The sequence below is a fragment of the Moschus berezovskii genome, chromosome 27 (genome assembly GCF_049115385.1).
Source record: "Moschus berezovskii isolate FMDL1 chromosome 27, NW_MosBer_1.0, whole genome shotgun sequence".
NCBI lineage: Eukaryota > Metazoa > Chordata > Mammalia > Artiodactyla > Moschidae > Moschus > Moschus berezovskii.
In genome coordinates this window covers 9,643,815-9,665,515 of record NC_142486.1, presented here as the reverse complement: position 1 = coordinate 9,665,515, position 21,701 = coordinate 9,643,815, and the positions used below count along the sequence as shown (strand labels likewise).

Sequence of the window (21,701 nt, the reverse complement as noted above, 5' to 3'; positions counted from 1 at the left end):
ATAATACAGTGACAGTTCCAATGAGAGGTTTCACATACTTATTTCTGAGCCAAATGGACCGCTAGTCAGGAAACACCAAGAGCCAAACATCCCATTCTCCCATGAGCTGTTCAGACAGTAGCGATGCTCTCAGCTCTGTGATTCGGTTAAGATGTAAGTGACCTTGACGGAGCATAAATGTGCCACTTCACATGTGAGGCTCCCTATAGACCCAGCTTGATTCTTCTCCAGTGTCTGTCTGCTCTTGGAGCTGTACCTGATTTTATTATCAGTTTTCATTCGAGTCCACTGGGGAATGGGATGATTCTGCCTCTCTTTCTTGGCCAGGAATCACTTGATACTGACAGTCTCGTGACAGGACTTGGCGAGGAGCAAATTCAACCCCACACAGGATGGCAGAGAAGAGAAAAGAACACAAGGCAGATTCTTAACCACTGGACCACCAGGGAAGTCCCTCTCATTTTGGTTTTTTTGTTGTTGTTGCGTTTCTCTAATAGCTCATGAAGCTCAATATCCTTCTACATGCTCATTTGCCATCCACATATCTTCTTGTCTGCGGGGTTGACTCCATTTTTTGGATCATTTTTAATTGGGTCATTTGTTTGCTTATTATGAAGTTTTCAGGATGCTTTATATTCTGGATACAAGTTCTTTATCACATGTGTTTTATAAATATTTTCCCCCAGGCTGTAGCTTGTCTTTTCATTTTCATAAGAATGTCTTTTCAAAATCAGATGTTTTTCATTTCTATGAAACCTAATTTACCATATTTTTCTTTTATAGCTCATGGATAAGGAAGCTATAACCAAGAAAAATTTTGCCTAACCAAGAAAAATTTTGCCTAACCTGAAGTCGCAATGATTTTCTCCTATGTTTCCTTCTGGGGAATATTTTAAGTTTTGCTTTTAGGTCTATGATCCATTTTGAGTTAGTTTTTGTGTAAGTTGTGAGGTACAGGTAATCAAGGCTGTTTTTTTCTTTTGCTTGCTTTTTATTTTCTCATATGGCTGTCCAGTTGCTCCAGCACCATTTGTCAAAATGATTATTCTCTCTCCATTAAACTGTCATTGCACCTTTGTCAAAAATCAACTAGCCATATATGCGTGAGTCTGTTTCCAGGCCGTAATGTTTCAAAAACATGAAAAACAGCATTCAATTTTTAAAAAAATATTTCAGCCATTCTAGTGGATCTGTAGTTGTTACTGGTAAGGTTCCCTTGGAAACAGAGATGGAGTTCAGCAACCAGGATGTTTATTAAGAAGTGCTCTTGAGATCAACAGTTGTGGTCAGGAAGGAAGCAGGTGCAAGCAGAGGGAGAAAGCGAGCCCCCGCTGAATCCAGAGGGTGCACCAAAGCTGGAACGACCAGAGTTGGCCAAAATGACTGCTGGGGCCGCAAATCTATGGGAGGTGGTCTGAGAGATGCGCTTTTACATTCTATCACAGCAGGGGTATGCTTGGTTTGCTTTTGTTGTTGTTGTTTGTGGGGGGCATTGTTTGGCTGCTCTACGTGGCTTATAGGATCTTACTTCCCTGACCAGGGATTGAACCCACAGCCCTGGCAGTGAGAGCACAGTACCCTAACCACTGGACCGCCAGCTTGGGATTTTTATTTGCATCTCCTAGCTACAAATGTGGTTGAGTGCATTTCATAGGTTTATTAGCCATCTGAACACACATCTTTTTTGAGGGCCGTCTGTAAAGAGGGTGATAAAGTGGCTTAGGACCTTAGGGAGACACAAGGGGCCCCTGTGAAGCATCAGCCTCTGCACATAACACAGAGATACAGTCCCCAGGGAAGTGGAAAGGCAGACAGATGTGAGCCCAAATCTCAGTCTCCCATTTCCCGGCTGTACTGCCTGAGGAGAGTGCTTCAACTTCTCTGAGCCTCAGTTTCCCTCTCATAAAATAACCAAGATTGTGATTAGGAGTGGAGGATAAGAAGGAAGTGAAGGAGATGTCTTGGTTTTAATCTAAACTCTGGCCCTCCAGGATTTAAGGATGTCCAGTTCCCTGATAGCTCAGTTGGTAAAGAATCCGCCTGCAATGCAGGAGACCTGGGTTCGATGCCTGGGTTGGGAAGATCCCCTGGAGAAGGGAAAGGCTACCCACTCCAGTATTCTGGCCTGGAGAATTCCATAGACTGTATAGTCCATGGGGTCGCAGAGAGTCAGACACGACTGAGCGACTTTCGCTTTCAGTCAATTCCAGGGGACCAGTTGTCCCCATGGGTCAGTCTTTAAGAGGACCCAAGAGCTTCCCAGGCAGAGGCTCAACCTGAGGAAAGGGAAATGTAATTCCCAAGTGGGTGGAGCCAGATCAGTCCTTCAGGTTGGCCTGGGCTCAGCCCCATGGCTCCAGGTCTGAGTCCCAGGGAAGGAGAATACTGGAAACTGGAGAAAACTCTGTGTCTCTTGTCTACAGCAGTGCAACAAACCATCTCAAACTTGGTGGTGTCAAACAACACTTATTCTACTCATGAATCCACAGTCTGAGCAAGGCTCAGTGGCGACATCTCTGCTCCAGGTGGCACGGGCTAGGGTGGCTGACTAAGGCTGGACCATCCACTGTTTCAAGATAGCGCCATTCCCCTGGCTGGAAGGTGGATGCGATTTGGGCTTCCTCACAGCATGGTGGCTGGGTCCCCTGAGCAAGCATCCCAAGCAAGCTAGCTGAAGCCACATCACTCATTATGACCCTCTGTGATTTCTGCCATAGTCACAAATCCATCCCGATCCAAGAAGAAGGGGTGTCAGAGTCCCATTGTATGAAGACCATGTGAAGATGGGGAGTCACTGTTGGTACCATTTTGGGGAGAATACAGTCTGCACAGTACTAAGAGATAACAGCCTACTTTGTAGCTGTGTGACCGTGAAATGGCAAGCCTGGAAGCGATAGGAAAGTCATTTTAGGGTGATGGGGGCAGCTCAGAGAGGTGTGTCCAAGCCAGCCTTCTGAGGAGTGAGGGCCACAGCGATGGGAGAAGACAGCTGAAACGTTGAGAGCAACCATCCCAGCTTGAAAATCAATCACAGGAGGAGGAAAATGGCAATAAAATGTAGCAGAAAAATGTGTGTGAGAACTAGTGAGACACCCACTGGGGCTCCTGGAAATAAACAGCAGAAACTCTGAAAGGCAGAGAAGTCCCATTAGAAGAGGAAGGAAATAAGTCGAAGGAATACTTTTAAAAATATATTTATTTATTTGACTGCACTGGGTCTTAGTTGAGGGAGGAGACGACATTGATAGGAGTCATTCTGGGGTCAGGACAAGAGCCGGTCAGGAATCTGCCTGAGATGAAGCCAACAGTGCAAGTCCTGGCTGGTCCCTCCAGGCCAGAGCAGGAACAGAGGCCAAATGCCAGAATCCTGCCATAAGGGGCTGCAGGGTTGAGCCAGGGAAGGTCAACAAGGCAGTGGAGGAAGGAAGGGTAAGCCATTCATCTGGACGGACCTGTAGCAAATTAGAAAACACACCCCTTTCTCAAGATGCTTTACTTCCATCCGTGGAAAAGTATCATAATATACTGATATTGTGTGTGTGTGTGTGTGTGCATGCCCGTGCACACGCACGCAACACATGCATGTTCAGCTGGGTCCAATTCTTTGCAACCCCATGGACTGTAGCCTGACAGTTTCCTCTGTCCATGGGATTTTTCAGGCAAGAATACTGCAGTGCATTGCCATGCCCTCATCCAGGGGATCTTCCCTGCATCTCCTGCATTGGCAGGCAGATTCGCCTCCACTGAGACACCTATGAAGCCCATGATGATATTGTTAAAGCAAGCAACTTTATTGCTTTCAGGGGAGAGTATTGTAATCAACACAAATCTAATGAGGCCCCTTAAATTTACCCAGAGCTTGCACCATCACATATGTCAGAATACGCATGTCCAACAGGGGGTGAAAACCAGGGGAGGGGAGGTCGAGAAGCCCCCAGGTCCAAATGGGAGGCTGAAGGAGGCTTGGGCAAGGTCCAGCCTGGGCTCCGATGCTGCCCATGGCTGGATTTTTACAGCCATTAATCCATCATCTACTGTCTGATGGGCTGCTGCTGATGCTGCTGCTAAGTCACTTCAGTCGTGTCCAACTCTGTGCGACCCCATAGACGGAAGCCCACCAGGCTCCCCCATCCCTGGGATTCTCCAGGCAAGAACACTGGAGTGGGTTGCCATTTCCTTCTCCAATGTGTGAAAGTGAAAAGTGAAAGTGAAGATGCACAGTTGTGTCCGACCCTTAGCGGCCCCACGGACTGCAGCCCACCAGGCTCCTCCATCCATGGGATTTTCTAGGCAATCGTACTGGAGTGGCTTGCCATTGCCTTCTCCGGTCTGATGGGCTAGCTCCATTGAAATGATCAGGATGAGATAGGCAGAGAAGCAAGAGGTAAAGGCCTTGAAGGCTGATTTATTTGGTGCCAATGGTAACTCCAGGGCAGAGCCATGGATGTGAATGCCCCCCCGTGACCAGGAGCAAGAACAACTTCCTCTGAGGTCTCAGAGCTCAGTTTCACTACCCAGTGACAATTTCTATGTATTGAGGATCTATCCAGTGATAGGCACTGCCCCCTTAGCCACATCACCCCTGATCCTTTCCACAACCCTGCCACGCCAGTGTCATCAACCATCCTAAGTTTACAGAAGACGAAACTGAGGCTTCGAGAGAATAAGTGACTTGCTTGGGGATGCAGAGGAAGGAAGCCACCAGACTGGGATTTACTCTGGGCTGCCTGGGACTCCATGCCAACTCCCGCCAGGAGACGGGCAGTTCCAGGCTGACAACACCCTGGGTGTACATGGCCTCTTGAGCTGGGGTCCAGCGTTCTGTCTCCTCGGGCCTGACCCACTCACTTTGTGTGGGAGTTGAACAGTAAATTAAAGGGCTTCATTATCTCATTTGAGGGTGGAATAAAACACTTTGGAAAGGCTGATGCATTAAGTGCAATCAAGTTCTGAAAGGTTCTTCATCGCTGGAAGGAATGGCCTCTGATAAATTGCTCTCTTCACTGAGACGAGACTAATATCTCATGAGCAATCCCAGCAGTGTCCACTGCAGATGTTTCTGCATCTTCACAAAGGATGTTAGAGATCAGATTCCCTCCCAAGAGAGCAAATCGCCTTTGCAATGTGCAAAAAGACGCCCTAGGTACAGCTCCCTCTCCTGACATCTGCCAAGAAGGAATTCTGGAACTGCTCTGGATCAGAGGTCACCCAGGACCCCCAGGCCACTCCCACTGGTCAATCACCACATATGCATCCTGAGTCACTCCACAAGCCTTGAAGGAACACCACCCCGGGGAAGGCCACATATCATCCCAGAGTTCCTTAGTTCCACAGGAATCAGCTATGGCTCTCCTATCCCAATGACTTAATGATCAACAGCTCACCACCTTCCTGGGAAGCAGCACCCCAGACACTTGAATTTTAGGGATAGTAAAACTGATGCACAATCTACCCCAAGTCACATCTTCAGAATCTCAGGCCCTGATGTTTTTCAAATCAGTTCCCAGGATATCAAAGAGCTGCAGTCAGGCCAGCCTGAAGCACAGATGAAACCACATCAACAAGTCACATCCCTCAGGCTCTTTCCATTGGTCGGGCCTGTACTCGGCGCCTACACATACCACCCCAACTCCTTAAAACAACCCAGTTTACAGTTGAGGAAAATAAGGCAGCCATGTGTGAATGGTAGGGGTTTGGAGGTCCCTCAGTCTCTATCTGGAGAAGGCAATGGCACCCCACTCCAGTACTCTTGCCTGGAAAATCCCATGGACGGAGGAGCCTGGTAGCTGCAGTCCATGGGGTTGCTAAGAGTTGGACATGACTGAGCGACTTCGCTTTCACTTTTCACTTTCATGCATTGGAGAAGGAAATGCAACCCACTCCAGTGTTCTTGCCTGGAGAATCCCAGGGACGGGAGAGCCTGGCGGGCTGCCGTCTACGGGGTCGCACAGAGTCAGACACGACCGAAGCGACTTGGCAGCAGCAGCCTCTATCTTCCACCATGTCGATCTTCGGGTTCTTAGAGGCTATGCAGTCTCGTCCTCAGTCACAGGTTACATGAGAGAGAGAGGAAAGAAGGGAGCGGGGGAGGAAGAAAGAAAAGGGAAAATAAAATTGCTGAAATTGCTGAGAAGTAGAAGGAGAGGAGGCAGGAAGAGGGTGTGAAAGGAAATAATCCAAGACAGCATGAGAGAAAGACTCCTTGCCTCTCGCCCTGCCCGAGGACGTCACAATAAGGAGGATGGGGCCTCTCCTGTCACCTCAGTGCCCGACGTTCACTCTCCGACTCAACCAATCGGCATTCCCTAAGTAGCACTACGTGCTCAGCCCTGGTGCAGGCCCTTGGGAGACCAAGAAAAGATGTGTCCACAGTCGGCTCCTCCTGACCTTCCCCTAGCCTCAGTCTCCCTGTCTGTAAAACGAGCATATGAATCCCTACCTGTTCTGGGAATCCGCTGCAAGGAGCACACACAGGCACCACGGGGAAGCCCTAGACACACCCATTTCCCTCCTTTCCTCCTTCACGGAGGGGAGCCACAAGCCAGGAGGGAATAGATTGGAAGCCCCCTCAAGGCGGGCTGCCCTTGAGGCCAGAGTGCCAACGTGCCCATCCACACACTCATTCATTCATTCAACAAACATTTGATGAATGAGTATCTACCAAGTGCCAGGAGCAGTGCTGGATGTTTTCCCAAAGGCGTTCTTTCATCTCCATATGAGCATGCTCTGTGAGAAAGGCACCATCGTGCCCATTTTATAGATTAGGAAACCAAAGCAGAGAAAGATGTAATCTGCACAGCACAGAATGTGGTGGAGGCCAAACTCAGACCAGGCCTGGTTCTCAAGGATGCAGTGATGGTTGGTTGGTTGGCTGGCTGGCTTCTCACACCCCACACTCTCTCCCTCCGTGGGGCCAAGTGGTGCCTGGCGTCTGTGTCTAAGTGTGGATTTGCAGCAGAGAGGCCGGCACCTGGTCTCTGGGCGATCCTGGCAAGGCTGGGCAGGCCTGGGAGCATGAAGGAAGAAGAGCCTGTGCCTGAGATGAGGATAATGGCTGATGGGGATTAACCTGCGACAGTTGACATGAACTCAGTCCACCGCATTCTGGGGACCTGAACTCAGTCTACCACACCCTGGGGACCAGTAATCCTTTCCCTTTCCTGGTGGCTCAGCCGGTAAAGAATCCGCCTACAATGTAGGAGACCTGGGTTCAATCCCTGGGTTGGGAAGATCCCCTGGAGGAGGGCATGACAACTTACTCCAATATTCTTGCCTGGAGAATCTCCATGGACAAAGAAGCCTGGTGGGCTATAGTCCATGGGATCGCAAAGAGTCAGAAATGACTGAGCAAATAAGCACACAATCCTTTTCCGTGGGGGTGAAGGTGAGCATATGGGAAGGGACTCTCCAAAAAAGAATCAGAGAAATCTCTTCTTCCTGCAGCCCTGTGGTGAAGTGTGGGAAAAGGAAGTGGTGGAGGCCTGGGCTCCCTCGGAAAGATATCCATTTCATCGGGCTCCTCCCCTGCTCAAGAACCTTCAATGACTCCCCATGGCCCTTGGTATTGTTTGTCAAACCCAGGGAAGGAGATTCAAGGTCAGCTCACCTAGGGTCTAGGGAAGGATCCAGAAAGAACAAAGCCCCAGAAAAAGATGCCCCCTTAGTTCTCCTGGCCCTCCCCTCCTTCTCCTCTTTTTCTGCTTCTATGCCATCTGAGCAGCTCATGCTGGTAAAGCCCATGCTAGGCCTTAGCCAGGCAGACTGAGAACTCCTGCCTGTCTTGGTGTATTGTTTTCTTGGGTCCAGAGACCCCAGACTTAAGAAGAAAGGGGTTGCTGGCATCTATAATTCCACACCACACCCCACCACAGCAGGGTGACCGAGATCAGGAAAGCTGATAAAGAACAGGGGCCCAGGCTCCCCAAGCAGGGCAAGGCCTGGGCCTGGGTATCTTTACCAAGCACCCCAGTGATTCTGACACCAACCACAGTTTGACAGTCACTACTCAAGGGCAGGGCTAGATAAAAATATAATGCAAGCCATATGTGACTTCAAATTTTAAAAAGTAAAGAAGAAACAGATGGAATTTTAGTATATATTCTATTTAACTCAACATCCCAAATATTATCATTTCAACATGTAATCAATATAAGAAATTATTAAGGAGATTTTTTTTTTTCTATACCAAGTCTTTGAAAGCTAGGGTGTATTTGACTTTTACGGCGTATCTCCATCCAGCTGCTAAATTCTCATCCACAATACTCAAGCTGTATTTGGATTTCATAGATGTCCATAACCAACCTGTTTCAAAGCAGTGTCACCAATTCATCCTTGTTTACTCAAGTCCTGGTTTTCCATTTGTCTTTTGGCCATGCTGCATGACAAGTGGGATCTTAGTTCTCGGACCAAGAATTGAACCTGTACCTTCTGCAGTGGAAGCTCGGAGTCTTAACCACTGGACTGCCAGGGAAGTCCGCAAGTCCTGGTTTTAAAACTCAAGAGTTCCACATCCTAAAAGCACAGTTCCAGGAAAACCAGGACAGCTGGGCAGCCTCTTCCAAACATACGTCAATGTTTTCCAATAACTAAATCATCATTTTTAAATTTTAAATTAATTAAAATGAAGTAGAATTAATGCTTCCATTTCTCATGGCACTAGCTCCAGTTTCAAGTATTCAATAGCCATGTTCGGCCAATGTCTACCATACTGGGGAGGATGGGTCTATGAGCAAGAAAGCCTCTTTCCCTTCCCATAAGACCAACTATGGAGGACCAGAGCTTGGTTTTCTTAGGAGAGCCATGGTCCCTAAAAGAGCTACAGGTGGCAGGCCCACATCATGGAACATCTATCAGGCAACACAAGGAGGATGACGGGCATCAGGAAGCCATTGTAACAATCTAGGACACGGGAACATGATGGTCAAGGTGAAGAGACAGCTGGATTACAGAGGTGTGCAGTAAATAAAATCAAGACCTGTTTTAGATGGGGCCGGGGGGAGGGGGGCTGCAGGAAAGCAAGAGGGACCAACCCAGGATAATTCCCTAGTCAGCTACCCCTGCCCTCATCCACCATGACCACCAGCAACCAGACTGATTCTAGAATATTCCAATCATCTATTGCTATTAAAATACAGTGGTTTAGAACAACAATAATTATCTAATTATTACCTTCCATGGTTCGAGAGGGTGATCAGGCTCAGCTAAGTGGTTCCTGCTCAGAGTCTCATTCATGTCAGGCGAAGCCTTCCTCCCCAGGTCTGGGGGCTGTCTGATCTACCCTGAGGTTTCTGTCACCCACTGGGGCTGTTAGCTGGAACATTGTGCTGTGCTTGGTCGCTCATTGTGTCTGACTCTTTGCAACTCCGTGGACTGTAGCCCACCACGCTCCTCTGTCCATGGGATTTTCAGGTGAGAATACTGAAGTGGGTTGTCATTCCCTCCTCCAGGGTATCTTCCCGACACAGGGGTCAAACCCGTGTCTCCTGCGTTGCCGGTGGATTCTTTACTCGCTGAGCCATTGTGGAATTTGGAACACTGCTTTGGGCCGAAGTGTGTCCACGATGCCTCATAATTCATACGTTGAAGTCTTAACCCCAACTACTTTAGAACATGGCTGTACTTGGAGAACGGGTCTTTAAAGAGTTAATTAAGTTAAAATGAGGTCATTAGGGTGGGCTTTAGTCAGTATCATCAGTGTCCTCATAAGAGCAGGAGATTAGGACAGAGATACACATACAGAAGGAAGACCACACAAGGACACCAGGGAGAAGGTGGCCATCTAAAAACCAAGGAGAAAGGCTTCAGAAGAAACATACCCTAGATCTTGAACTTCCAGCGCCCGGATTGTGAAACAATACATTTCTGTTGTTTAAGGCCCCCAGTCTGTGTTCTGCAGACCTAACACACCAATACAAATTTCCACCTGTGATCCATCCATGGAACCTATGCTTCTTCACAGCATGGCATATGGTTTCAGAGAGTGAGCGTCCCGAGGGGACCAGGTAGACACAGGATGACGAGGTATGACCTAGTTTTAGAAGTCACAGGTGTCATTTCCTCTGTAGTCACAGATTCAAGACAAGGGAACACTGACCCACTGCCTAATGAGACAATGATCAATCTCACGTTGCCAGGAGAGCATGCCGAATAAAAGATCTTGTGACCATCTTGGAAAATACAACCTGCCAGATCAGGCTGGTAACTTTAGGGATTGGCAGCAATGTCATCAACCAAGACAGATTACGAGAGGAAGAGGAGAAGGTCTAGGATGGGTTAGATCAGTGGTCCCCAACCTTTTTGGCACCAAGGACTGATTTCGTGGAAGACAATTTTTCCATGGACTAGGGGGCGGTAGTGGGGTTGGTGGTCTGGGGATGATTCAAGCACATTACATTTACTTTGCACTTCATTTCTATTATTTATTACATCAGCTCTACCTCAGATCATAAGACATTAGCTCCAGAGGTTTGAGATACCTGGGTTGGATGATGAGGTAAGGTGTAAACAGGGTGAGCTGCCCAAGCCTGTGAACATTTAGGTGGATGTAACCAATCAGGCTTCCCGGGAGGCACAGTGGTAAAGAACCCGCTTGCCAATGCAGGAGACACAAGAAACTTAGGATCAGTCTCTGGGTTGGGAGGATTCCCCGGAGAAGGAAATGGCAACCGACTCCAGTATTCTTGCCTGGGAAATCCCATGGACAGAGGAGCCTAGTGGGCTACAGACCATGGGGTCACAAGAGTCAGACATGACTGAGCACGCATACACACACATCCCCAACCGTCAGGAAGTTAGATAAGTGAATCGGGGCTTCAGGAACACGTTCTGGGCTAGAACTGTCAATTTAGGGGCTCTCAACATATCAGAAGTCAGAGGCTGAGTCCACCCACAGAGTGAGAGTAGACGAAGGGTGAGGGGAAATATCAGCTATCTATTTCTGCATAATAAACCATTCCAAATCTTAGTGGCTAAAAATTAACTGCAGTGGACCCTTGAACAAGGTGGGGATTAGGAATGCTGCTCCTCCATCAGTTGAAAATCTGCTTATAGTTTTTTTAATATTTATTTTTATTTATTTGACTGCATCAGGTCTTAGTGGCACAATGAAGTATCTTTCCTTGAGGCGACTGGGCTCAGTAGTTGCAGTGAGCAGGCTTAGTTGCTCCACAGCATGTGGTATCTTACTAACAGCTCCCCAACCAGGGATTGAACCCACATCTCCTGCAAGGCAGATTCTTAGGGAACTTTCTGCTTATAATTTATCAATGACCCTTCATATATGTGGTTCCTCAGTATCCATGGCTCCACATCCACAGATGCAAACAACCATAGATTTTAAGGCACTGCATTATTCACTACTGAAAAAAACAATGTATAAATGGACCTGAGCAGTTTAATGGAGAAGGCAATGGTAAGCCACTCCAGTACTCTTGCCTAGAAAATCCCATGGACGGAGGAGCCTGGTGGGCTGCAGTCCATGGAGTCGCTACAAGTCAGACATGACTGAGCGACTTCACTTTCACTTTCACACATTGGAGAAGGAAATGGCAACCCACTCCAGTGTTCTTGCCTGGAGAATCCCAGGGACGGGGGGGCCTGATGGACTGCCATCTGTGGGGTCACACAGAGTCGGACACGACTGAAGTGACTTAGCAGAGCAGTTTAAACCCACGCTGCTCAAGGGTCAGCTGTATTTATTATTGCTCTATAGATTGGGTGGGTAGTTCCTCTTCTGGCTTCACCTGGCTCATTCATGTAGCTGCATGTGTCTGGATAGTGAGCTAGAAGGTCCCAGATCAGTTCACTCACGCGTCTGGTTGATGTCAGCTGTCAGCAGAGGATAGGGCTCAGCAGCAACACCTGGAACACCTGGCCTCTCTTTCCATGCGAACTTTCACTTAAGCTTCTTCACAGCGTCGTGGACTCAGGGGAGCAACCAAGCGGGCAGGGGTCAATGCACAGGAGTTACCAAGTACATGTACTACCCAGCTAAGACCTTATTGGCCAAAGAAAGTCACAAGGCCAAAATCAATGTGGGATACCTTACCAGGAGACAAGATTCACTGGCAGCCACTGCTGTAAAAACACACTACAGGAAGGAACACCAGGTGGGCCTCCACATATTTTAGGATTGGGCAGAAAAGAAACCAAAGAGGGAAAAACCAAGAAAGAACCAGAAGGTTGCAAAGCTAAGGGAGCAAGAGAGAAGTGAATTCCACAAGAATGTGCAGAGTCAAGACAGGCATGACCTTGAGAGTGAATGTCTCACCCTAGGCCCAGCCTGAAACCATCCTCTTGATCTGACAACCTAGAGGTCAGTTTCCTCAAATTCCCAACTATCATTTCAGGTGTCAGTGTCCCAAAACTTAAGCACCAAATACAGCTCAGTGAAAGCAATTCTGTAAATCCAACCAATGTGCTCCTAAATTTGCAAACTTCACAACAGCCTGGCTTAATTAACTAGAAATCCCAGGGTTTTCAAATTATTTTTGACCCAAGACACAGAGAAATACCTTTGCATCAAGATCCAGTGTATGCTCACTGGATGTACATTTAGGCTGGCATGCACACATGTACACACGTGGCCAAGATGAAAGCTTCCTGAAACATAGAAAAGATCACAGTAATAGATCACCTGTTCTATGTGCAAAGTTCTGCGTCATTTTCTATTCAATTTTCTTTTTGAATACTGGTCATGCCCCACTAAATTGATTTCACCACCCACTCATGGATCATAAACTACAGATTAAAAAACACTGACCAAGGCCATCCAGAGCAGAAGTCAGAAAACTGACCAAATCCTGCCTTTGGCCTTGTTTGGTTTCACCTCTTGGGTTGCTTTCATTTGTTTTAAGAATTTTAGGCCTTCAGTCAAGCCTCCCTTCCCCTGTACCATTTCCCAACTGTCTGATACCCAACTGCTTTTTTCCCCTTCACACTTGCCTGGCCCCTGCATGCATTTGTTTGGGCCTTCTAAGTCTCTCCATGCTAAAGGAAGAGATGTATGCATTTATACATCCCATGAATATTGAATACATGTCTCTCACCTGCCAGCCACATTTCAGGCACTGGGAATACAGCAAGAGGACAAAACCCACTGCCGTCATAGAGCTGAGATTCTAGAAGAGGGAGACAGACAAGCAAAACAAAACAAATATTCTTCATTAGATGGAGATAAATTCTTGAGGGAAAGTAAAGTGGGAAGGGGGTCAAGATGCTTTAACAGCCACCAGATTGCAGGCTTTGAGCCCCTTTGTGGAAACAAGGTAGCCCATATGTCCCCCCACCTCAAGAGGTGGGGTTGAGGAATGGCGATAGGGCATGGTCAGAATCTTCCCCCAAAAGAAAGTTCCCAGACAGCCCCAGCAGGTAAACCTAATCCATCACGTCCCCAAAATACTCTGCCCAAGAGCAAAGCACCAGTAACTTTAACCTAGAAAATTTTAAAATTCCAATAGGCCATTAACGGGGAGCCGTGGCAGGACGTTAGTCCGGGACATGCTGGCCTGGGGTGGGCAGCCCTTGGGGGTGTATTTCAGACTTTTCCCTCATTCGCAGCCCTCTCACCCTCTGTCCCGCCGGATAAACGGCCACCTCATTAGTTCTGCAGACTTGACCCTCTAGACCCGGCTCCTGGTGACTGCGCCTGCCTTATCTCTGGCCTCTCCTCCCTCACATTTTCCGCTCCAGCAAAGCCAAACACGGCTCCGTGGGGGCTTTCACGCTTCTGTGCCTCTGGACATGCTGTTCCTTCTGCCTGGAAGGCCGCCGGCCGCCTCCATCCCCGCGTGCCCCTCCCCCTCCACAGCGAGCTCCAGTTCATGCTTCAGAACCCAGCCTGGATGTCCCCTCCTCCAGGAAACCCCCCTGAAGCCTTCTCGGTCCCCAGCACACACACACACACACACACACACACACACACCCTTTATTTATTTTGCTTTGCTTCTCTGCACTGTAATTATCGGTTTCTCCAAACCTCTCCCCTCCCAAACTCGGGCCTCCTCAAGAGCCGGAGTTCTGTGGGCCACTCGCTTTGCACCCAAAAGCGCCAAGTCCCGAGCTCGGAGGGACAGGGCTTGCACTCCGGCTCCAGCCGGCTCCAAAGGCCCCCGTTTCTGCCCTCCGCCTCCCCGTGGGCCCGCGGGGGCCCGCGCTCCAGCATTTTCCAGCCGCCCCTCAGGCCACCCCCCGCCCCGCCGCCTTCCCCAGCACCGGGCCGGCCCCTAGCACGGCCGCCCGGCCCCCTGACATCAGCAGCCGCCGGCGCCCGGCCGCGGGACTACAAGTCCCGACACGCCCCGCGGCGGCCGCGCATGCCCAGCGGGCCGGCGTTTGAGTGGCAAGTTGTTTGTTACAGCGAACACCAGCTGCTCTCCGCGCCGGGCTCCGCGCGCCGCTGCTCCGCCAGCGCTGCCGCCCTCGCCCGCCGCCTGCCCGCCGCCCGCGGCCCCCCTCGCGGCTCGGCGGGCCTCCCACTTCGTCCGCCGCGGCCCGCCCGGCGCCGAGCTCCGGGCTCCCCCGGCCGGCTGCCCGCGGCGCTCCGGTGCCGGCTGGGCGCGCGCAGGGGGGCGGGGGCCGCGGCTCGCCCCCCGCGGATGAGCCGCCGCGGAGCGCGGGCGGACGATGGAACTCCACATCCTGGAGCACCGGCTGCAAGTTGCCAGCGTCGCCAAGGAGAGTATCCCGCTCTTTACCTACGGCCTGATCAAACTTGCCTTCCTGTCCTCCAAGACCAGGTGAGCGCGCGGGGACGCGGCGCCGGCCGGGGAGAGACAAAGAGGCGCACCCGGGCGGCCGTCCTCGCCGCCGCGGCTCGGAAAACAACTTCGAGCCCCGGGGAGCGCCCCCGCCCCGCCCCCGCCGCACCGCTCGCCTGGTGTTTGACAAAGCCGCCGGCTCTGCCCTCCACCTGGGTTCTTCCATCCCGAGCCCCCCACCCCAACGCGCACACGCAGGATGCACCCCTGCCGCCGTCTCCCCCATCTCAGCCCCCTTCCCATCCTCTCCCCGAGATCCAGAGGCCAGGCCGGCAGCTGTGGAATCCGGTAATGAATGAATGAATGAAAAACAGGTGTGGAAAAAAAAAAAACTGACGCCCCCCCATCCCCCAATCCCTCCGTGGGGCCGGCCCCCGTCGCCGGGGCGGGGGAAGGGATTCTGCTGAGTGCGGCTACCCAGAGCAGAAAAATCATAAAATCATTAGTGGGTGTTTATCTCAAGGTGCCTGCGACGATTGCGGACGGCGCTGGAGGCTGGGGGAGGGGAGGGGAGGGGAGGCGGGCTGCGGGTGAGGGTCGCTGTGGTTCTTTCTCTCGGGGTCCGGGAAGGTGGGGGGCTCGGGGGGGGCTGTTTTGCCGAACCGTGGAAGGGGGAGGAGCAGCCGTGTTTACGGCTCTGCCTTGAGGCTGGGCTTGGATGCTGCAGGGGGAAAAATAGTTGAAGGCCTTGGGAGGTTGAAAAAAAAAAAAAAAACTCAAGTTGGATTTTTCCCACTGCCGGGCAGGGTCTGACTTTGTGAGCCCCCGTCGGGGCTTGGATTAGGGTGATGTTTTTTTAAGGAGCCGGAGTGTGAGTGCTAGCTAGCCGCTGTAACTTAAATCCCTTGTTTGTCCACCATTGTGACTGTTTAAAGGGATGAAGTTGTTGCTGGCTAGGCTTTTCGGGGGTTGAGTCGGAGGTAGTTCTCTGCAAAATGAATGAATAAATTACAGATCAAGGTTAACTTAAAATGACGGGAGCCCCTAGGCTACCCCCTTGGACGCAAGCTCAAGGGGAGCTCCCGGAATGTGAGGGGAAAATTCAATCCGAGCCTCTTATCTGCCTGTTAAAGTTCTTGCCTGGAAATCTCACTTTGATGTGTGTGTGTGTGTGTGTGTGTGTGTGTGAGTGTGTGAGCCGGCAGCTCAGTCCCGCCATTGTTTGCGAGATGGAGCAGAGAGCCAGTGGCATCTTGTTTACTTTCTTCTCCGGCTGCCCGGCTGCCTGGTGGGGTTTGGAGGGTTGAATGCTCACCTTCCCTGGGCCCTGGCTCCTTTGATTGCAAAGGTAATTATTAAACAGGTCATTTGAAAACAAAAGACACCAGCTCAGATTCTGAACCTCTCCGCGTCCTTCTGGCCCCCCACCCCAGCCTCCGCCCACTCTTGATACCCACCCCTCCTGCACCTACCTGCCCTCTGCTCCCCACCCCCAGCCTGTCTTGAAATTCCAAGGCTGGAGGTAAGAGAGAGCGGCCTTGTTTTTCCAACCCTTGGCTGTCAGCCCTAGGCAGCCCCCCTGGCTGATTTCTCGGCTACCATTCAAACGACCAGGATGATGACTCAGGCTGCTGCGGTGCGGGGGCCTGGGTGCTGGCAGGAGGGGGCATTTGGGGGCTTCTTAGAAAGGCAGCCAAGGGCCCCTCCCTCTGTCCCATTCCCTTTGTGGGGGGATTGGCCCCCTTCAATCCCCCACTCCAAGGTCCAGTTTGGAGGTCTCATAGATAGGCCTGTCCTGGAGTTGAGCCCCTGCTGACCTGTCTGGACCACAGAAACCCCACCGCTCAGTGGGTCCCGCTTCTCCCTCTCCTGCCAGAAGCACAGGTGATCAGTCCAGTCTCAAGATGACTCAGAGGTCAAAGGTCATCTCCCTGTCTCCCAGATCTGGCTCTAGAAGGTGCTCAGCACATTTGTCCAATGGCCAGAGGCCTGCCTCCTGGGCAGGGCCAGGTTGCTGACTTCAGGTTGTGATGCGCCCCTTCATTGCCCCCGTGACCGTGGCAAGGTCCATTTCCTTCTCTGATTCTCACTCTGTCTGTCTGTAATGAAGACAGCACTGCTCGGCCCCATAGGTGTCTCAGGGCTGCTGTGGGTGTAGCGTGGAATGATTGTGGAAATTGGCTTTTGTGCAAGGAGAAGGGGGAGCAGGGTGTGGATGTATTATTGGAGCACTTTTCAACAGTCAGTCATCCAGGTAGAACTTTTGGTCCTTCTTTAATTCCTCCATCACTATCTGCCCCCAGTGGTGGCCCTGAGCCTTGTCGTTTTTGTCGCTCTGTTATCTGTTTGCGGTCACTCCCTGAAGGGGCAAACCCTCGGCGTGGCATTTGAGACCCTTTGGGATCTGAATCCAGAATTCTCATCTTTAGTTAGACATTTTCTGGCGCAACTGTTTGACCCACAGTTTACTTCCACTCACACCTCCCTGCTGGAGTTCTTTTTCTCTCTTTCTCTGCCTGAAACCCCCTCCTCCCACCTCCCACCAGTAGATTCCTGTTGAACCCTCAAGATCTAGTGTTATCACCCAAAACTTCCCTGAACCCCGCTTCCCTCCACCCCGCCACAGACTTAGTCACTTCCTCCCTCTCGTGTCTACCTGGGTGGAGGCTTGGGAGGGATGTGGCATCAGTAGATGCCCACTCCCTGTGTGGGTGCAGCTGGGTTCAGGAGATGCTGAGATCCCTGCCTCTTCCTCTTCGAAGCCCCAGGGCTGGTGAGAGAGAAAGAAGAGGCCATCACAGCAGAAAGGGGAGTGTCTAGGGGCTAGCAGCTGGATCTGGGGGATGACCTGAGGGAGCCTGGAGGACTTCTTGCAGGAGGTGGCACTGCATCTTAGGGCATTAAAGTGGGAATTAGCCAGATTCTGGTTCAGGATCCTGCATATACCACAGTACAGCTCTTCGAATTGGGGCTTCCCAGGTGGCTCAGTGGTAAAGAATCCGCCTGCCAATGCAGGGTGGTTTCAATCCTTGGTTTGGAAAGATCCCCTGGAGGAGGAAATGGCAACCCCTTCCAGTATTTTTGCCCGGATAGTCCCAGGGAGAGAGGAGCCTGGTGGGCTGCAGTCCATGGCATTGCAGAGTCAAACACAGCTGCGCGACTGAGCACACGACTCTCTGAACTAGGTTTTACACTTGCTTTGCAAGGAAGGAGTCTGAGGCTCAGATGTTAAGTGACTCATTCAAGGTTACGCTGTCAGTGTAGAGCCTGAATTTGAATCAGCATCTTTCTGGCTCAAGTTCAGAAATCTGCTGTTACAGGTTCAGTGACACCTGTATTCAACACTTATATCCAGCCCATGTATTTGCAGCATACCGTTCTAAAGCTTTAGGAACATCCCTTCCACCCTGCCTAATCTGCTAGGAATGCTTGTCCCTCATCACCCCGCATCCAGATGTTCTACTTCCTCCCTGTAACCATCACCTCTCAAGTTTTGTCCATAGGAGCATATCATTTGCTTGTCTTACTCTCCCACCGCCTAGTTTATAAACCTTACTTTCAGGAAGTTTTTTGTGCATCTTTTTAACTTTTTCTTCTCTCCCACCCCCCTGCCAGTACCAAGGAAAACAGAACTACACCTGCCAATGCAGGAGACCTGAGAGACATGGGTTTGATCCCTAGGTTGGGAAGATCCCCTCAAGGAGGGCACAGCAACCCACTCCAGTATCCTCACCTGGAGAATCCCCATGAACAGAGGAGCCTGGTGGGCTACAGTCCATGGGGTCGCAAAGAGTCGGACACAACTAAAGCGACTTAGTACCACTGCTTTTACCATGTGTTCCAAAGAGGTGAAGACACCGGCTTTGGAGAAGTAAAGCAGCCTGCTCAAGGTCACAGAAGAAACAGAACTGGGATTTGAACCAGGTCCTTTCTCCGCTGTGCTTAGCACTCTGCTTTGTAGGCACTTAGTAACTGCTTACTTGATGGATGTCCGACTCGTGCAGAGTGACCCAGATTCCAGCCGGAGGCTTTTCTGAAAGCCTTGGGGGCTGGAAGAGGCTCGGCAGACTGAATCACACCTGGAGAAACAAGGCCCAGTGCCCCTGCCCTGACTGTCAGGGCAGCAGCATCTGAGTGTGGCTGGAAAGGAGGGCAGAAGGCAGGCTGAGTACATTTGTTCTAGGCCCATGGCTGGAGGGGGAGACCTGAGGTGAGCCAAATCCAGGCTGACCAGAGAGCTTTCCTTCAGCCCTGTGATAGCCTGAGTTTCTGTAGCCTGGCTGAGGGCCCACTGGAAAGCCCACCACACCATTCCAGTCTCATCTCAAATGGCTCCCAGCCACACAGATTATTTGCATGGATACACACACCCTATAGTGTCTCTAGCCTCAGGCCTTTATTTCTCTGCCTGGAATGTTTGCTCTTTGCCCTACCCCCTTTGTTTACTTGCTCGTTCCTGCGTTTTTAGATCCCGTGTTAGCCTCACCTCCTCTAGGAAGTCTTCCTTGATGCACCGCTGAACTCAAATCCTTCCTCTGGTATGGTGGGCTTAATCCCAAGAAGATATAATGTGACCAACCATGGAATAGAGTTGGGATCCTTTGGGCTGCAAATAAGTTGGTGCAAACAATAAGAAGTATGAACTTTGCACCATGAAGTCATGAATTGGGCTGTTTGAGAGCTGGTAACTTAAAGGCTTGATATCATCAAGGGCCCTGTCTTTCTCTTTGGCTCTGTGGAATGGCTGGGGCACCTCTAGTCCATATGGGCAGTCATGGGAAGGAGTGGCGAGGACCCTGGGGACAGAAAGGGCCGTTGCCTTGAGAAGGTCTATGAGAAAACCTTTCTGGGATCACATCCCCCTCATACACAGTCTTCCTCATCTCATTGGTCAGAACCAGGCACATAAGTATATCTCCACCAATCACAGGCACAGGAAATGAGACCATCACGAGCCAATCAGGATGCACCACTGCAGCTGGGGACGCCTGGCTAGAGTCTTGGGGCCATCTGGAGATGGAGCTCCTCAGGGACCCCAGTTTGCTCTCTGCAACCGCGGAAGGGAAAACTGGCAATAATGAATAAGTGTATGAAGAAACCAACAATGACAACAATAATAGCTGATACTTATAAAGCACTTAGTACATTTCAGGCACTATACATCTGTTAGTTCGTTTAATTCTCACAACCCTCTAAAGTTGAAGCAGGATTGTCCCCACTTTTCAGATGAGGAGACTGAGAACCTTGAATGCCCAGGGACACACCCAAGTGGCAGAACTGGGATTTGAACCCAGAAAATCTTGGATGGCATCACCGACTTGATGCATATGAGTTTGAGCAAACTCCGGGGATGGTGAAGGACAGGGAGGCTTGGCGTGCTGCAGTCCATGGGGTCACAAAGAGTCAGGCACAACTGAGCGACTGGACAACCATCTGGTTGTGGAACCTGTCCTGAGACTTCTCAGCCAGGTCTAAAATCACACTGGTTTGGACATACCCCCTCCCGGGGGCCGCTCAGCAGAGGTGTCACTGAGAGGCCATAACAATGAAGCTGGGGCAGGGGCAAGATCGTTATCCTGAAATGCAAGTTGGGGGTGGGGGCACAGGAAGCTGCAGCATCCTCTTTTTGCCCAGGAGATGCTCGTATCTAGAAAGTCCATCTCTTTTGATTGGCAAGAAAAAGCACCTACGTGATATGCAGTAAGCCTGTGCTCACAGAAACCCACACTGCCCGCCTGGGCCGGATCTGCTGTCTGTTAAGTCTCGGGTACGGTTTGGCCCGCGATCATTCATCCATGGTGCTGCCTCTGGGAAATCTTGCCAATGAGCCATCGTGAGCACTGAAGACTTAAGAGGCATTTACAGGACAAAAGCTCAAAATTGCAAACAGTCCACTGTTTCCGAGGGTGTTGGGCTGAGGCCACTGTTTGATCACGTTAGGGAAAGACAGATGAGCGAAGATCACATTAGGGAAAGCCAGATGAGCAGGGGAGAGGGGGCCTGGGGCCTGGCGCCTCTCGGGTGGAATCTCAGCACCCCTGCATCCTGGCGGTGTGACCTGGGGCACAATGTTTGACCTGTCTGTGCACTTTATTTCTAAATCAGAATAGTGTTCATGCCCCCCGCCTAGGTTGTTGTGGGGACTTAGACAAACCATGACAAGCACTTCAAATAGAGCCTGGGGTCCACTGCGGACTCCAGTGTTAACTGAGAGAGAAAATGCTCTTTAAGCTAGCCATTGAGAGTCTGTGGATGCAGAGTTTGAAAAGCCTAGGGTTGGACTTTTTAAGGCTCTTTAATGCACACACAAAGCTATGTGTGTGCGTTAAGGAGCCTTCAGCTATGACAAACCTAGACAGTGTATTAAAAAGCAAAGACATGACTTTGCTGACAAAGGTCCATTTAGTCAAAGCTATGGTCTTTTCCACAAGTCACATACAGATGTGAGAGTTGAACCAGAAAGAAGGCAGAGCACCGAAGAATTGATGCTTTCAAACTGTGGTGCTGGAGAAGACTCTTGACAGTCCCTTAGGTTGCAAGGAGATCCAACCAGTCCATCCTAAAGGAAATCAGTCCTGAATAATCATTGGAAGGACTGATGCTGAAGCTGAAACTCCCAATACTTTGGCCACCCGATGCAAAGAACTGACTGGTTAGAAAAGACCCTGGTGCTGGGAAAGATTCAAGGCAGGAGAAGAGGGCGACAGAGGATGAGATGGCTGGGTGGAATCACTGATTCAACGGACATGAACTTGGACAAACTCCGGGATATGGTGAGGGACAGGGAAGCCTGGCATGCTGCAGTCCATGGGGTCACAAAGAGTAGGACACTACTTAGCGACAAAACAATGCACATACAATCACACTCTGATATAGGAAGAGAAGAGCCTGTCACTGCCCTCCAGGAACCTCGCTGAGGACACCAGGCATTCCAGGTCTCTTGAGTGTGACAGCCAAAATGCTGTAGCATCCCAATTGTTCAGTTGCTAAGTCGTGTCTGATTCT

At 50.6% G+C, this 21,701-nt stretch overlaps 1 protein-coding gene, 1 long non-coding RNA gene and 1 pseudogene across 3 annotated transcripts in view; 1 reads left to right on the top strand and 2 right to left on the bottom strand.

Annotated features, from left to right (window-relative positions):
- Window positions 1-203: 203 nt before the first annotated feature.
- LOC148773633 (large ribosomal subunit protein eL39-like) lies at window positions 204-2,807 on the bottom strand (annotated as a pseudogene).
- Window positions 2,808-3,213: 406 nt separating this feature from the next.
- LOC129545598 (uncharacterized) lies at window positions 3,214-14,163 on the bottom strand. 2 transcript variants are annotated; one of them, XR_016036601.1, is made up of 4 exons: window positions 13,922-14,163; window positions 13,047-13,118; window positions 12,513-12,600; window positions 3,214-3,452 (listed from the first exon to the last, which is right to left on the bottom strand). It is a non-coding gene; the product is annotated as an uncharacterized LOC129545598 (long non-coding RNA). The 2 variants fall into 2 exon arrangements; XR_016036600.1 differs by lacking the exon at window positions 13,922-14,163 and adding an exon at window positions 13,567-13,888.
- Window positions 14,164-14,391: 228 nt separating this feature from the next.
- Window positions 14,392-21,701, top strand: part of CASTOR2 (cytosolic arginine sensor for mTORC1 subunit 2) — a 55,342-nt gene continuing 48,032 nt past the window's right edge. Inside the window, exon 1 of the mRNA XM_055409994.2 lies at window positions 14,392-14,735. Coding sequence (XP_055265969.1) covers window positions 14,623-14,735 — 113 coding nt within the window. The 5' untranslated portion in view covers window positions 14,392-14,622. The remainder of the gene's footprint in view (window positions 14,736-21,701) is intronic.